At 51.8% G+C, this 14604-nt stretch overlaps 1 protein-coding gene across 7 annotated transcripts in view; it reads left to right on the top strand.

Annotated features, from left to right (window-relative positions):
* Nucleotides 1–10722: 10722 nt before the first annotated feature.
* The window catches only part of EXOG (exo/endonuclease G), a 29111-nt gene continuing 25229 nt past the window's right edge, over nt 10723–14604 (top strand). The window contains exons 1-2 of one of the 7 annotated variants that reach the window (XM_059664427.1): nt 10723–10923; nt 12715–12864. In XM_059664427.1, coding sequence (XP_059520410.1) covers nt 10761–10923; nt 12715–12864 — 313 coding nt within the window. In that variant the 5' untranslated portion in view covers nt 10723–10760. Of the gene's footprint in view, nt 10924–12714; nt 13567–14604 lie in introns of those variants that run through there. The other 6 variants (XM_059664422.1, XM_059664423.1, XM_059664426.1 and 3 more) reach the window with 6 other exon arrangements.

The following is a 14604-nucleotide window of genomic DNA, read 5'->3' on the forward strand; positions in this document are numbered from 1 at the left end:
GAGGAGGAGGAGGAGGAGGAGGAGGGTGGGCGAGTTGGAGGGGGCAGTGCGGTGAGGGAGGGTCTGGAACAAGCTACACTGGACACGGCACATCCGGAGCAGCACCCTCTGCCGTGAGGCTACTTCTCAGGTAACCAGGAGTGAGGGCAAGGGCCGCGCGGGGGCCGGGCGTGACCGGCCAGGGCGGGGTTGGGGAAAGTCCGGCGGCGGGCCCTGGCCGGGTTCTTTCCACCGCTTGGGCTTGGGCCTCAGACAGGACGCCCCTTTCTGCCCCGTGTTTTCCGGGTAGGTCAGGCGGGAGTCAGCTCAGTGAGGACGCTCTCCGTAAGGCGTGATGCTGTAAATGCCCTTCAAGGAGGAGAAGCGGGAACACTTCGCTTCCTCCCGGAGCAGTTCAGGGAAATGCCCGCAAGGGGCGCCCTCGCAGCCAGGGCCAGAGGCATGGGCTGGAGCCCGCTGAGGCCTGCCCCTCCGGAGACCCTGAGGTTGGGCGCCGGCTCCACCCCGAGTGGGGACGTGACTGTCCCCTCCGTGTGGCTCGTGGATGCGCTTTGTCCAGACCCTTCCAGCGGTGCATATCCCCAACCCGTTCTCTCTGACGCCACCACCTGGCTCTGGTCCGCGGATGGTCCTAACACTGCTGTTTCAACATTTGACTTCTTGTTTTAATTTATGAGACATGCAGAGTTAAAAAACAAACATGACACACACACGCACACACACACACACGCACACACGCACACACGCTTTGCTATGTGGCTTCCGAGGTTTAAATTTTGAAAAAGAAAACTTCACGACCACAGACCACCTCAAACCAGAAATACCTCAGAATTTTCTACTTGTGTACGTTTTATTATATATTTTATTAGTTGTGTTGTCTTGTAATAAGTATATTTTAATGTAAGTTGGCTTTTATGACGAGAAAGTTTAAAAGAAATAGAGAAAAAGAAAAAAAGTTGGAGCCTCCTAGCTAGTGCTACCATTTTTGCTTGGTAACGCCCCGTGTACATAGCCGTCGCCACCTGTAGGCCGGCCGGCCGTGTGGGCCGAGCCGGCATCCATCACGCGTGTTTGTCACGGCTTTTCCTTCTGGTTTCTGTAGGCCGTTTTCTCTAAAGCGATCTCTTCATCTTGGGGCGCGGGGAGGGGGGGGAGTTGGAGGGCGATGGGGAGAGACTGACCTGGGGAGCCTGGGAGGGGCACCTCTGGGGTATTTGGGGGTTCAGAGGTGTCCCTCCAGCTGATGGGTTGATGTTCGGAAGGACAGGTGACCCCACTGTAACTTGGTAAAACGGTGGCCCTCAGAGACCCGCATGCGGTCATTTTACTTGAGACTTCATTGCTTGAGGACGTGAGCAGCTGTGATCTCGGAAGAGCCCGGGGTTGTCCCTGAATAATCCCACTGTGACTCGGGGTGGTCTGTGCGGGGGTGGGGGGTGGGGATGGGGGTGTGTGTCTGGAGTTCCCACCCGAGCTCGGACCGCTGCCCGCTCGGCATGCTGGGGGTGGCCATGCCCTCTCCTCCCCGTTTGCACGGGGGCGTGGGAGGCGAGTGCTTCCCTCCCAGAGCTCAGTGTTTGCGTCGTGGGTCACGGTGGGAGCCGGCTGAGCTGGCTGCAGGGACAGGTCTTCTTGTTTTGTTGTTTGGGGAAGCTATGTTGTTGTTTACTTCTAAAAAAACCTATTTTGTGCTGTGGTAGTTTTCTCCCCTTGGAATCATTTTTTTTTTAAACAGCAAAACAGGTCTTACAGCAGTTGCTTTTCTTTTTCGCTGATTTCTTTAAGAAGCTTTAAACTATTTATTGAAAAGTGCCATATCTCATTTCCGTAGCGTTCTGCTCAGGCAGGGCCGGGCGTCCCTCCTTCCCACCCTCGGAAACCAGGGGGCCGCCCGCTCATGTAGCTGACGCCCCCGGGATGACGGGCCTGTTTCTGCTGGGGCATCGCCCGGCCTCTCCTCGCGTGGCCACTTCAGATGCCCTCCGGGGGCTGTTCCTTTTGTGCGCTGGCCAGCTTCGTGGGAGAACAGTTCGGGCCCGGCTGTGGCGGGCTGAGCCATGGCCCTGACGTGGGGACCTGCTGGTCAGGATGCCTTCCTGGCGGCCTGCGTGCCTTTTATCCAGGGGGCGGGGTGGGGGGGGCTCCCTCCTTGCTGACCCTGCGCTCAGCCGCGGTGCCATCGCTCTGGGGCCTTGGGACCAGGATGATGTGTCAGGAGATGGTCCTGTTGGGTGTGGCCGGGGAGGGGAGCGGCCGGGGGTCTGCGCCAGCTCTGTGGGCTTCAGGCTGCCTCTCCCCCTCATGCTCTATTCCCGGCGGCTGCTGCTGGAGCAGGCGGCTGACCACTCCCTGGGCGAGGCTCAGCGAGCCTGCGTCTACCTGCCGCCTCAGATCGGGGGCTTGTCTGTTGGCCGACGTGCTCTTTGTGGAGAGTGCCATCCCGAGCCCCGTTTGTGTTTATGGGGTCACAGGGCCTCTGGCTGTTCTCTTCTCCACGGAGGTTTCAGGTGACGTTCACTTCCCGGAGCTCAGGTGGCTCTGGACAACGGTGGGAACGGAGTCTGCGTCCCTGTCCCTCCCACGGGGGGGCGGGGGGGGCTGCCCCATCTGCAGTGGGAGGCGGCACGTCCGGGGAGACGAGGGGCCGAGCACCCTCGCCCTCTCCTTTCTGGTGTCCCGTCTCCAAGCTGGTGTCCAGGCGCCTGGTTGTGTGGGACGGGCTTTAGGGAAGAATGTGTTCTGTCTGCAAACACCCACGATCACTGTGGGAAGACATCTTTAGCCAGAGAAGTCCAGCCATGAGCAAGAGAGAGGAACAGGTGAGGACAGAGGCACGGTTCACAGCGTCCTGAGGGGGCTCTTCACGAGGGCAGTGGGAGGGGAAGGCCGTGAAGGGAGCCATTAGCTATCCTGAGGCCGCTGGTCCCCATCAGGGGTCCTTTGAGCGAGTTCCTCAGGGCAAGGGCTGTAGATGGACGTTCTCAGGAGGAAGGGAGACCTGGCCACGAGGGAAGGTGGGAGCGTCACCAACCTTTGTTCCTCAGCACGGCCTTCCTGGCGTGCTGGCTTCAGCCCTGCCCGTGGAGGGCTTCCCTGTGCACCAGCCGCTGCGGACTCAGGATCCCTCCTGTCCAGATGTGGCCATGGGTGTCCAGCCTTGAGCATCTTTGGGAGGCTCCAACCCCCCCCCCCCCCCCCCACACACACATCTTCTCAACCAAGGGAAGGGTCTCATCTCCAGGCCACTGAGAGAGTTCTTCTGTGGCCCCTAGGGGCCAGGCTAACTCTTGTCATGTCATGTTTGGGAAGCAAAGCAGGTGATCCTATCACGTTCTCTCCAGTTGGCCGAGTTCTTGCTCCCTGCTGCTACCCTGCCACTGTGGGTGTGGTGTTTCCTTGGTGACATGCCCAGCTGAGTCTTGAATGTCCACCACGTGCTGCGTGTGGCTCAGAAGGCCAGTCAGGTGGCCCCTGTGCTCTGAGCCACGAGGGCAGGGAGGTGGCTGTGCCGTGTAGGGTGGGAGGGCTGGCCGGCACTCTTGCAAATGGAATTTTGCTCTTTTTAGAATGCCGGGTGGCATCCCCGGCACCCACTGGTAATACACGGTTAGAGGAAGCGTACGGCGGTCAGTTTTAAGAATCGGTACTAAAAGAGCCAGGCTTTATTCCTGAGGACTTGGCTCGCTAGAAAAATACCTGGTTTGTAAAGCATTTTCCACAACTTAACTTCGTGTGATTGTCAGTGTCGGCTGTTTCCGTCTCCTATCGGGTTCTTCACGGGTTCTTCACGGCTTCTGTTTGGAGAGGGAGCCAGGCAGGGTTCACATTTCAGGGGCACGGACCGCCTTCCTAAGCAGCACAGCGAGCTGACTCCTCCCCCCTCACCCGGGCGAGCAGTCAGAGAGGAGACGGGTGGTGGCTCTTCCTCATCTGGGCGATGTGAATTCTCCTTGGTCAGTGGCTGCTTACACAAGCTGTGAACTAGTAAGATACTCAGCAGCGCATGTGTTCAACCCAGTCATGACGGGTTTACATCTCGGCGAACTGTGATGTTTCCGGTAAAGAAACAGGCCCGGTAATTCAGTTGATGACGTTTTTCATCTCCTCCGTCTAGATGTGTACGTGTTTAACGAATTCAGGGTCATACCCATAGTTCTTGTAGTAAGCTTCCTTGGTCGTTGACTTGTAACCAGCAATTCACCTATGAATGTATCCCAAACCCTTAGGAGGCTTGGAAACGTTTTTTAAGATAATGTTTTAGTTTTGTAGGAAAAATACACTGAAGTTTACAACACCCATTTTCCCCTGGAAATTCAGTTGACTCAGCCACGTTGTCACAAGCAATCATCCAATGACAGTCCAGATGATCTAGTGGGATGCTTTTAATATTCCTTTTTATACTCATTTTGGGTCTACTGTAATCTTCGGTTCGGACAGGAGTTTGAATTTAAAGGATTTATCACTGTCTGTGTTGTTACCAAGCTTTTGCGTTTTGTGAGGGTGTCTTCCAGGTATGAATGAAGCAGGACTTCTGACCGTGGTACTCCCTGGGTCCCTGTAGTGCCAAAACCAGGGATACTTGATTTGCTCCTTTGGCAGCTTGTAGAGGTAACGCTAGTGGCTTTTCCTCGTGAATGAAAATGCCCATTTTCTAAACGCCAGTGTTTGGCGACGGCCCTGGCGTGTCTCCGGGTTGTCTGGGGTCTGGGCAATTCCGAGAACTGCAAGCCCACTACAGGACACTAAAGAAATAGACGCATGGACATACGTGTGTTTGCAGTACGTTATACAGATGTGGGCTCTTCTGGACACCGGTGGAAAAGTGTCACATCTTCAAAGTTTACATTTTGGGCTTGGCGTCACGAGAGACAGGGCCCGTTGGCTCCTGCCGTCCAGGCAGGCGAGGACGGGTGATGTTGCAGGTGGCGTCCTGCTGTCGCCTGCTGTCGGTTGGGTGGGGCCCCTGCCCTGTCCGTCCCCATCACGTGGGCATCGGAATGTGGTTAGCTAGCACTGTAAATAAGAGAGTAGGTTCTATAATAGAGAGACGACACTTGAAATTTTACTTTAAAAAACCTATAGCTCTACATATGTATTTAGTTATATCACCCGACAGACCCTTCCGCGCAGCGTGGAGATTGTTTTATACCAGATTATTTTTATAAAGCCTCGTGAGTTTGAGGAAGAATGATGTAGTAACCACAGTGATGAGCTTTACCTCTCGGCATCAATGTACACTGGAGCAGGGGTGGTGTGGAGCTCTGACTGGGCGCCCAGCTGGATTCTTGGGGGACACTGGCGGGTGGGAGTCCAGTGATGGGTCTTGTTGGGCCAGAACTCCACTGCAGCTGCGTGATGCCTCGGCGGGGCTGCTTGCAGAGGGAGGAGGGGCCCGGGCAGAGGCTAGAGGAGCCTTGCGGTGTTTCACATTTGCGCTTCCTCCCGAGATTTCTTCTGAACAAAGGGGTTCTGAGGTTAAAAATCAGTTTGTAAGCTCCTGTCATAGGCTGCGGTCGTGTGAGGGTGTTTGGGGGAACAGAAATTGTATGGGGGTGCAGATTGGGGCAGGTTGGGACTAGATTTGGTGATAGGAGTAATTCACCAAACTGGGTGATCTAGGACCAAATTATCCCGTTTTGCAGGATAAAATTGCCAGTTGAGTATTTATTTGGAAAGAGGGGGAGGGTGGAGCGGGTGGTCTGTGGGTTCAGTGGTCAGATGGGATGGTGAGCTGCCAGGCACAGCCTGTCCTCTCTGGTCAGGGCGGTGGGGAGGTGAGAGGGGGGTAACTTGCTACTTTAGTCCAGCGAGTCAGCCGGGAGCCCGTGGGGGAGCTCCACTCGCACCAGCAGGGCGTCCTTCTAAGGTCTGCTCAGGGCCCTGCTCTTCCCACCGAGCTCAGCATCCCTGCTGCCACGCGAGGCGTCTTCATGTCCGCCTTTTTATTTTGGGGTAGAAAGTGGGTGGTTATTTGGGTGAGCCTCGCTGATGGGGAAATCGGGGGCGTGAGGAAGGAAGCTGATTCTTTGTCTCCGTAACTGGCAGCGGAGGGCCTGTTCCCGGCCCTGGCTCAGAGGCGCCCCGCGTGGGCCGGTTTGTCAGGGAGGCCCTCCTGCGTCACCGTAAGCCAGCTGTGCTTCTCATCAGTCTGGCGCAGACTGAAGTTGTACCCTGTGCCGTCCTGTACTTGGAAACAAGCGTTTTACTCCAGCAGATCAGTAGCACGCCGGGAACGCACCATCGTTCCTCTCCGCGTCCCCGTTCCTGCGCCCTCCTGCCCGTCTCTGGGAATGTAATTCTGTTGTGCCTTTGTTTTCGTCACCTGCCGCCCCCTAAAAGCAACTGCTGTAAGCTTTTTTCCTACTTGTCTTTTCTAGCCCAAGCCCCACCTTTTTCCTTTTTCCCCCGGCTGTCATCTCTGGGTGCAGTTTCTGTGCTCCAGGTACTTTAAGAACCAGTTACCTCAGACCTCATGTCGAACTGTCACCATCCAGGCCCTCGATAGCGCAGGCTTGTCACAGACCCAGGCAGGAACCCTGCCTCGCGTGGGCACTTCTGTGTTGTGAAGGGAGCTCTGTGTTGTGAGGGGGGCGTCTGGCAAGCTCCCCTTGCACTGCGGTCGGGGGTCTGGAGTGGCATCCCCACGGTGCTTCCCGAGTTCCTCTTCGAATTCTGCCATTTTCAGTATTCTCGCGTCTGGACGGGCAAAGGGATCCCACGGACTGGGCTCGCACACCCATTAGTTCCAAAGATGAGCTCTTGGTAACACATTTCCAGTCGCTGAAGCTCAAATGCAGAACATTCCTTTCGTGGCAGGCGTCAAACCCACCCTCCACCGCAGTGCATTTGGGGAAGATGTCTGTGGCATATGTTGCTGTGAATTAGGCTTTTGTGGGATTGGCTGTTTGTCATTTTGATGTATTTTAAATAAATATATATATTTTTTAAAGAGTCTTTTTTAAGAGTTCAAAAAGTTTAATTAACCAGCAGTCACCACATCTGAATTTTTGTCTCTGGGGCACGGACAGCAGACCAAGATCAAATCGGTAACAGCCGTATGACTGTGGGCGTATGACTGTGGGCGGCCTGCAGGCATGGGGGCCCCCGAGGCCAGTGTTCCCACTGGGTCCCCACTCCGCCCTCACGGTGTGTGGTCTCTGCCCTGCTCCGCGGACAGACGGACTGTCGACTTGAGTCCCTGCAAGTGCTTTAGCCCAGATGGGGTTTTCTCCCAGCACTGCCGCGAGTTGTGTGTACGTTTAGCCAAATAATTTCTCCTTAAGGGAAAAACGCGCTCATCCGAATTCTACCAGCAACGACAGATGAGAGTAGGAAAGATTAGGCAACAGTTGGGTTTTGATTTGGGAAGCATCCATGTCGCTGTCCCATGCCATCTGAGAGCCAGTGATCATACAGATTCCTGGGCGATCTCATCTGAAAGTGTTGAGACCGTCTGCGGGGGGAGGATTGTGAGAATGCCAGCGCCTTCCCCCCCTATTCCCTCCCCCCCCCTTAGAATTCTGTAAAAAGGCAAAGGACATTGAGTGGTACTTGAGATTTGAGGGTGAGGGTTACCGCAGATCAGAAACATATTTCTAGATTTCACTTCCACACCACAAATCAACACAATGCCATTTTCAACTGTAGAGAAGAATCTGCTTATGCATTTGACATGATCTTAAGGGCAGCGTCAAAGGCCGAATTTTTCACCTGTTAATGTTTCTCCACATTTGTCCTTGAATCTGAGTCTCTATACAGTACTGTAAACTTAACTTCTCTCGAGTTTGAAGTCAATTCTTGTGAAAAGAGCTCCTGCATGTAACAGATCCGAAAAGAAACATAGCGGCAGGGTACAGAATTTGCTGGACCAATTCTGGAACCAACGGAAAGTGTCACCTCTCATTTGCCATCTTATATATCAGTTTTACCAGCGACTTCTAAATTTGTGCATTATTTGTAAGGAGAAGGAAAACCCTAAGACCTGTCTAACTTAGTGGAGAATGTGTGTGTTGGGTTTAGGATGATAGCGAAGTCTTACTGAGCTGTGTTATCTAACTTGTATATAAAACATTGTAATTAAAAGTTTGGATTCACCTGTTTCTTGCAGTTTTAAAACCAGTAATTGCAGACTCTGGAAATGTGACTCGTCTATGATTTAAGGCTATTAGAAGTGAGGAAGCTCTTCAAGTGCTAAAACGAAAGACTTCTAGTTTTTGGCTCAAATTCAGTTAAGTACTGTTCGTATACCAGGATATGTGAGATGTAAATGTAATAGGTCACTTTCACCCTCGTAGCTATAAAATGAAATTTTTGTAGGACAGAAATAGCTTGTACTACTGAATTAACAAAAGTCTTACTGAAGTATCATATTGTTAAAACTATATCTATATATATACAGAATTAAGTTTGTTGCTGTTACCCTGTCTGGATTTCAAACCGTGTGCTGATATATATGTTACACACACACATATATATATCATATACACGCACACATCGAAAATGGCCTAAAGCAGACATCCATGTAATTACAGTTGCAAAATGAAGACATTTTGGAAAGAACATTGTATCATAGTTCATTCATTTGCAGTGGCTCTTTGTTCCTCTTTCCTGTGGTAATTTTAGAAATGAGTGTCAAGTTTGAAATTAGCTCTACATTGGGGTTTTGCTGCTTGAACTCTGCACTGGGTCCTCAAACCGATGTGAATGTAGTCCCTCCCTCCCCCCTCAAGGTGTGAAGAAGCAGCCACACCCCAACAGAATAGGAGGACAAATTTAGAACTATTTCAAGTTTTATCTTTTTTTTTGTATATGAAAATGAAATAAAATAATAATAATTAAAAAATCCTGTTGTCTCAATCACTTGGCAGGGGATTGAAGTTTCTTTTCATGGGGATTCGGAATAATTAAAAGGGTGCTCTCCCACTTACAGGGCCGACTCGGACACCTGTGAGTTCCTACTCGGTACACGTGGGGTGGTGGGTGGTTGCGTGCCTAGTCTATCGTGGTCCTGTGGGGAGGAGCTAAGCGGGGTCTCCATCTCCACCTTTCCAAAGCCCAGGGCCCAGGTGGAGACACTGGGCTTCTAAAATGAACTGTCTTGGGACTTTGGCTAAGTTCCTTAGGGCAGGGGTATGTTTTCCAAATCTCCCAAGATCCCCCCACCTATATGCCAGTCTTACACTTTACAGGCAGTCCTGAGCCATATTTTTGTAAGCAGAGCGGAGTGCCTAGAAAATGGGTTTCATGCAGGACCGCTGCAGAATACACGCCCTGCCACTCCTAACTGTGGCTGAGGACCAGGCTCACTTGCTGAGCTATTCAACCACAGAGTTTTGGGGCACCACCCCAGATCTGAATCGGCAAGCCAGCTCTCACGTTTTGGAGTGCCCGACTTCTCTCACTAAGTGAAACGTAGCCTCTTCTACTACCTAACAAAACAAAAACACGGAAAGCCCCGGAAACCACCCCACTGCTTTCTGCAGTGACATTTAAAAAAATTTTTTGGCCGGCGACTAAAACTTGGTAAGGGGAGAAACACCAGCTTTGAATCCTGGTGGGGTTGATGCCTTTTTGTTGGCCCCTTTATAAGGACTAAATAACCTGCTTGGAATTCTTGGGGACTAATTTCTAATAAAGGAGCCCTTTACTTAGGGAGCAGTTGTCCAGCGTTTGGTTGATGTTCGCTTTTTCAGGTTTAGGAAGTTCACCTTTTATGAGTGAGTGGCCCCAGTGCTGAGCACAGAGGAGAGGAAGGCAAGTTTTGAATGAGGACCTTGGAGCTGGAAACGCTGGAAGGTTGGTCTGTAGGAGTCCTACGGTCAAGTTTTCCCTCCAACAAAGGAACTTTTTCACCAAAAGAAACTGGACACAGAAGGTGGTTTGGGGGTGGGAGGGAGGGAGGCATCCATACCGCTGCACTCTGATTCAGGATCCTGAGCCTAAATGTTGTACCAAAATTAAAGGAATTGAAGCCCCGGCCGGTGTGCTCAGTGGTTAGAGTGCTGGCCATGCAGTGAAGGGTTCTTGGGTTTGATTCCCGGTCATGGAGTACTGTCTTGTCAAGGAAATCCTTAGGAGGTGCGAAGCTATTTTTATTTTTTTTTAAAAAAATATATTTATTGATTTCAGAGAGGAAGGGAGAGGGAGAGAGAGAGAGAGAGAAACATCAATGAGAGAGAATCACCGATCAGCTGCCTCCTGCAACACCCCAACCCGGCATGTGCCCTTGGCCGGAATCGAACCCAGGACCCTTCAGTCCGCAGGCGGACACTCCATCCACTGGGCCAAACCAGCCTGGGCGCGAAGGTATTTTTGGAAGTTATGATCTGTATGCTGTGGCTTCAAAGCCAGGTGTCCCGAAGACATCCAAGGTGGCACAGGCTTTGGAGTCAGACCTGGGTTAGAATCTCGCTCTGAGGACCTTCGTGTAGCCATGCGCAAGGGGCTTACTCATCTATTAGGTGGGACTGAGCTAAAGGTATTTTTTCCCCGCGGGGCTGGGTATACACATGACTGAGTCTTCAAGACCTTCAAGTGGAACCAGGGATGGAGGGGGGTGCGCTTGGGCCTCCAGGTGTGTCACCAGGGGGCGCGCGAGGCCCTCCGCGGAGAGGGCGCGCGCGCGCGCGTGCGCATTCCGGGCCTCTCGCGTCTCCGGGGAGCCTCAGGTTGCGCATGCGCGTCTCGGTCCCGAGGTTGGGATTGGCTTTCAGGCGGCAAAGCGGTGTGCGCGTGCGCTGCAGCCCCGGGCCGCGGCAACGATGGCTGCCAAAAGTTTTGCAGCCCGGCTCGCTCGCTCTCGGCGCTTTTTCAGCGGCTTCGTGGCCGGAGCTGTGGTGGGCGCCGCGGGAGCCGGGCTCACGGCCTGGCAGTTCCTCCGGAGTCAGGGCACTGAGGCTGCCTTGGCGGCGAGGGAGCCGGGAGGTGAGCGGGGCCTGCTTCCCCTTCCTCTTCCCCTTCCCGGACCCAGGTGTCTGTCGGGCGCGAGTCCACGTCTCCCTCCTCCTCCCCGCGCGGCTCCCTGCTCGGCCTCCGCTCCCCGCGTCCCCCTAGCCGAGGCTGCCTCTCCCACCCCCTTCCTTCCCCCGGGATTCCACCTCGCCTTGCCCTCACCGTGTTTGTCACCGTGTGCGTGAGCTCCTGTCTGCCCGCCCCGGGTTGCTGGCTCCCGAGAGGCGGCGGAGTCTGTCGGGCCATCCTCACTCCGGCCGCTGGCGGGTAACGTGATGGGCGTTCACTGAGTGCGGAGGACGGGTGAGCGCACACGCCGTGCTGCTCTCAGTGTACGGCGAGCCCGTCTTCAGAGTCTGTCCGAACCCACGCCCCCAGGTGGGCCCGGTCTTACCCTTTCCCCCGCGAGCTCATTGAACGTGCTCCTCTGAGACTCGGGTTAGCAAGAGAGCTAGTCCGTGTATGTAAAAAGCCAGCGACCTCGGTGCCTGAATGATGCCTGAATGACCGGTCCTATGGTGCCCACTGCAGCCCACCAACCAGGCGGATCAGGGGCGGGCGGCCAGCCTCCCCTGTCCCTTCCCCGCCACCGGCCAGGCCCTGATCAGCCCCCATTGGGGCAGCCGGCCAGACCTGGCCGTGCACGAATTCGTGCACTGGGCCTCTCCTATTTGTTGAAAGACTGGAGAAGGCACCCAGGCAGGTTTATTTTGAAACTGAACTCCCCGTTGAACGCGTGAGGGGTTTCTCCCACTAGGAAAAATACCAGGTTTACTACTGTCTTGCTGCAGCAATACCAGAACCATGAGGCATAGTGTCAGTGAATGAAGACCTTTAAAAAAATTGAAGCCCGGGCCGGTGTGCTCAGTGGTTAGAGTGTTGACCATGCACTGAAGGGTCTTGAGTTCGATTTCCGGTTAAGGGCAGGTACCTGGGTTGCAGGTTGGATCCCCACCCTGGTTGGGGTGCATGTGGGAGGCAACCAATCAATGTGTCTCTCTTTCTCTCCCCCTATCCCTCCCTATACACTTCCTCCCTCCCTCCCTCCCTCCCGCTCTCTAAAAAGCAATGGAAAAAATATCCTCAGATGAGGATTAACAAATAAATACATAAATACATTTAAAACGGCCGTGCTTTGGTCCCCACATTAACTCTTTTAAAAAATATATATTTTTATTGATTTCAGAGAGAAAGGCAGAGGGAGAGAGAAACATCAGTGATGAGAGAGAATCACAGATTGGCTGCCCCTACTGGGGACCCAGCTGGCAGCCTGGGCCTGTGCCCTGACTGGGAATCCAACCGTGACCTTCCTGGTTCATAGGTTCCTGCCCAACCACTGAGCCACGCCAGCCAGGCCCCACATTAACTCTTAAGACATAATGAGTAGGGCGGCTCATTCCCATTCAGTCATGCCAGTGACTAGTAATGACACGAGTTGTTCCTCTGCTGCTTTTGTATACACAGAACTTTGTGGGGCAGAGATTTGCAACTTCGATGTGAAAGACCAGTCAGATCAGGTCCTTATTTGAAAGTGAAGGAGAGAGCTGCAGTTTATCTTGCTATAACTACACAACTGGATATAGGCAAGACCTGCCTTTTGTCTCCAGTCTCTTGTCTGTGTTACAAGTAATTGCAAAAACAAGATCTCTTGGTTGTTTAACTTTTGAGCCGGTCCTTTGTAAGTCTTGCCCCTCTTCCTGTACTTATAATTTTTTGTTCCTAATAAGAGTCACTAACTGGGTTATTTTTGTTTTTCGTTTTTAGGTTCTGCAGAAAAGGCTCTCTTGGGACAGTTTGGGTTTCCTCTAACTGGAACGGAGACGAGGTGTTACACTAACCATGCCTTGTCTTACGACCAGTCGAAGCGGGTGCCTAGATGGGTTCTTGAGCATATATCCAAAAGCAAGATCATGGGTAGGTGGTTAGAAGTGAAGGCATCGCTGGAAGGTGTTTCCAGATGTAGAACACGGGGCATTAGCGATCAGCTCAACCTTTTTCACGTGACAGCACGGTTAGAAGATGGTGTGTGTGTAGCTCACTGGATAAACGGACCCTGTCTGGCAGTCAGGGAGCCCCCGACCCTTCCCAGCTGCCTCAGGGGCTGAGAGGATCCATATGTTGACACATAAATATGTCATCAGTATTGCTGCAATAAGCAACATTCATTCGTTATCTCCACAGCTACTTTTAGTGTGTCTGACACGGCTAAATCTTGGGGATAGAGGAGTGACCATGGCACTTTGAGGTGGAGTGGGTGTGGGTTGACTTACCAAACAATCATGAATGTGTAATTACAGTTGGTGATAACTTTTCTGAGGGAAACGTGATTGTAGTTTGGGTTTGTATAATCAAAGAACAGTGGAGAGTATAAGGGATCATAACAGGGGAACCTGATTTTGATTAGCGAGGCTTCTCTAACCAAGTGGCCTAAAGGGGGGATGGCAGAGGAGTCGGGGGGCCATGCGATATGGAGAAGAGCATTCCAGGCAGAAAGAAAAGCACAGTTGCATCTTTCAAGGCCCCAATATGAAGAGTTGTGTTCGTTTGGGAACTAAAAGAAGGCCAGAGTGGCTGCAGCAAGGGAGGCCATGATGTGCAATGAGACTGGAGAGGTAGGTAGGTGTGTGAAGTCTGTTCATGTGTCCTTAAGTCTTGGTAGATTCCTGTAATTAAGATGGCCAGGTCTTGATATTCAATGTCAAATTGATTTCTGGGTAGATGATTTCAATTTACACTCTTGCCATCACTATTTTCCTCTCTCTCAACCCTCACCCATAATGGGCATTATTGGGCTTTACCAGTTTGATAGCTGGTTTTACTTGCACTTATTGGTTGCCAGTGAGGGTTAGTATTTTGTGAATTATCCTTTACTATTTTCAGTTGGGATACTCTCTTTTAAAAAAAAATATTTTATTGATTTTTTACAGAGAGGAAGGGAGAGGGATAGAGAGTTAGAAACATCGATCAGCTGCCTCCTGCGCACCCCCTACTGGGGATGTGTCCGCAACCAAGTTACATGCCCTTGACCGGAATCGAACCTGGGACCCTTCAGTCCGCAGGCTGACGCTCTATCCACTGAGCCAAACCGGTCAGGGTGGGATACTCTTTTGAATTGATTTGTAGTAGTTCTCATATATTATGGATATTGCCTTTTGTCGTAGTCGTTTTATTCTTAATTTGCTATGTGGCCCACAAGTTATATCTCCTTTGCTTTGCAGCATGTGTCATCTTTATGTATATAAAAATGCTGCTATTAAAACGAGTGTGTGCCTCCATAGAGTGCACACCAACCAGCATAACAGCAGGAGGCTAGGAATGTGTTTGCCGCCGGAGAGAAGCTGATGAGCAGTTATCACAGCAGTTGAGACTTGATTATAAATTTGCATCAAGGGAAACTCATTTGATTTAGTCTTCAACCTAATGAGTTTCCTTTAAATGCAAAAATTTTCCTAAGGTAATAAGGTATTTTGGCTTGTACTAATTTTATTCTGCTATTAAGTTATTTCTTTCAGGGGCATGTAAGAAAAGCATTGAGTTTCATATAATAAACCCATGAGCTGTGTAAGGTTTGAGGAGGTAAAATAGAGCCAATTACTTATATTTGAAAACAGGAAGGAATATACCTGTGATTTACTTAAGTTTAATGTAAAGTGT

This window comes from Myotis daubentonii, chromosome 14 (genome assembly GCF_963259705.1).
Source record: "Myotis daubentonii chromosome 14, mMyoDau2.1, whole genome shotgun sequence".
In the NCBI taxonomy this organism is placed as follows: Eukaryota; Metazoa; Chordata; class Mammalia; order Chiroptera; family Vespertilionidae; genus Myotis; species Myotis daubentonii.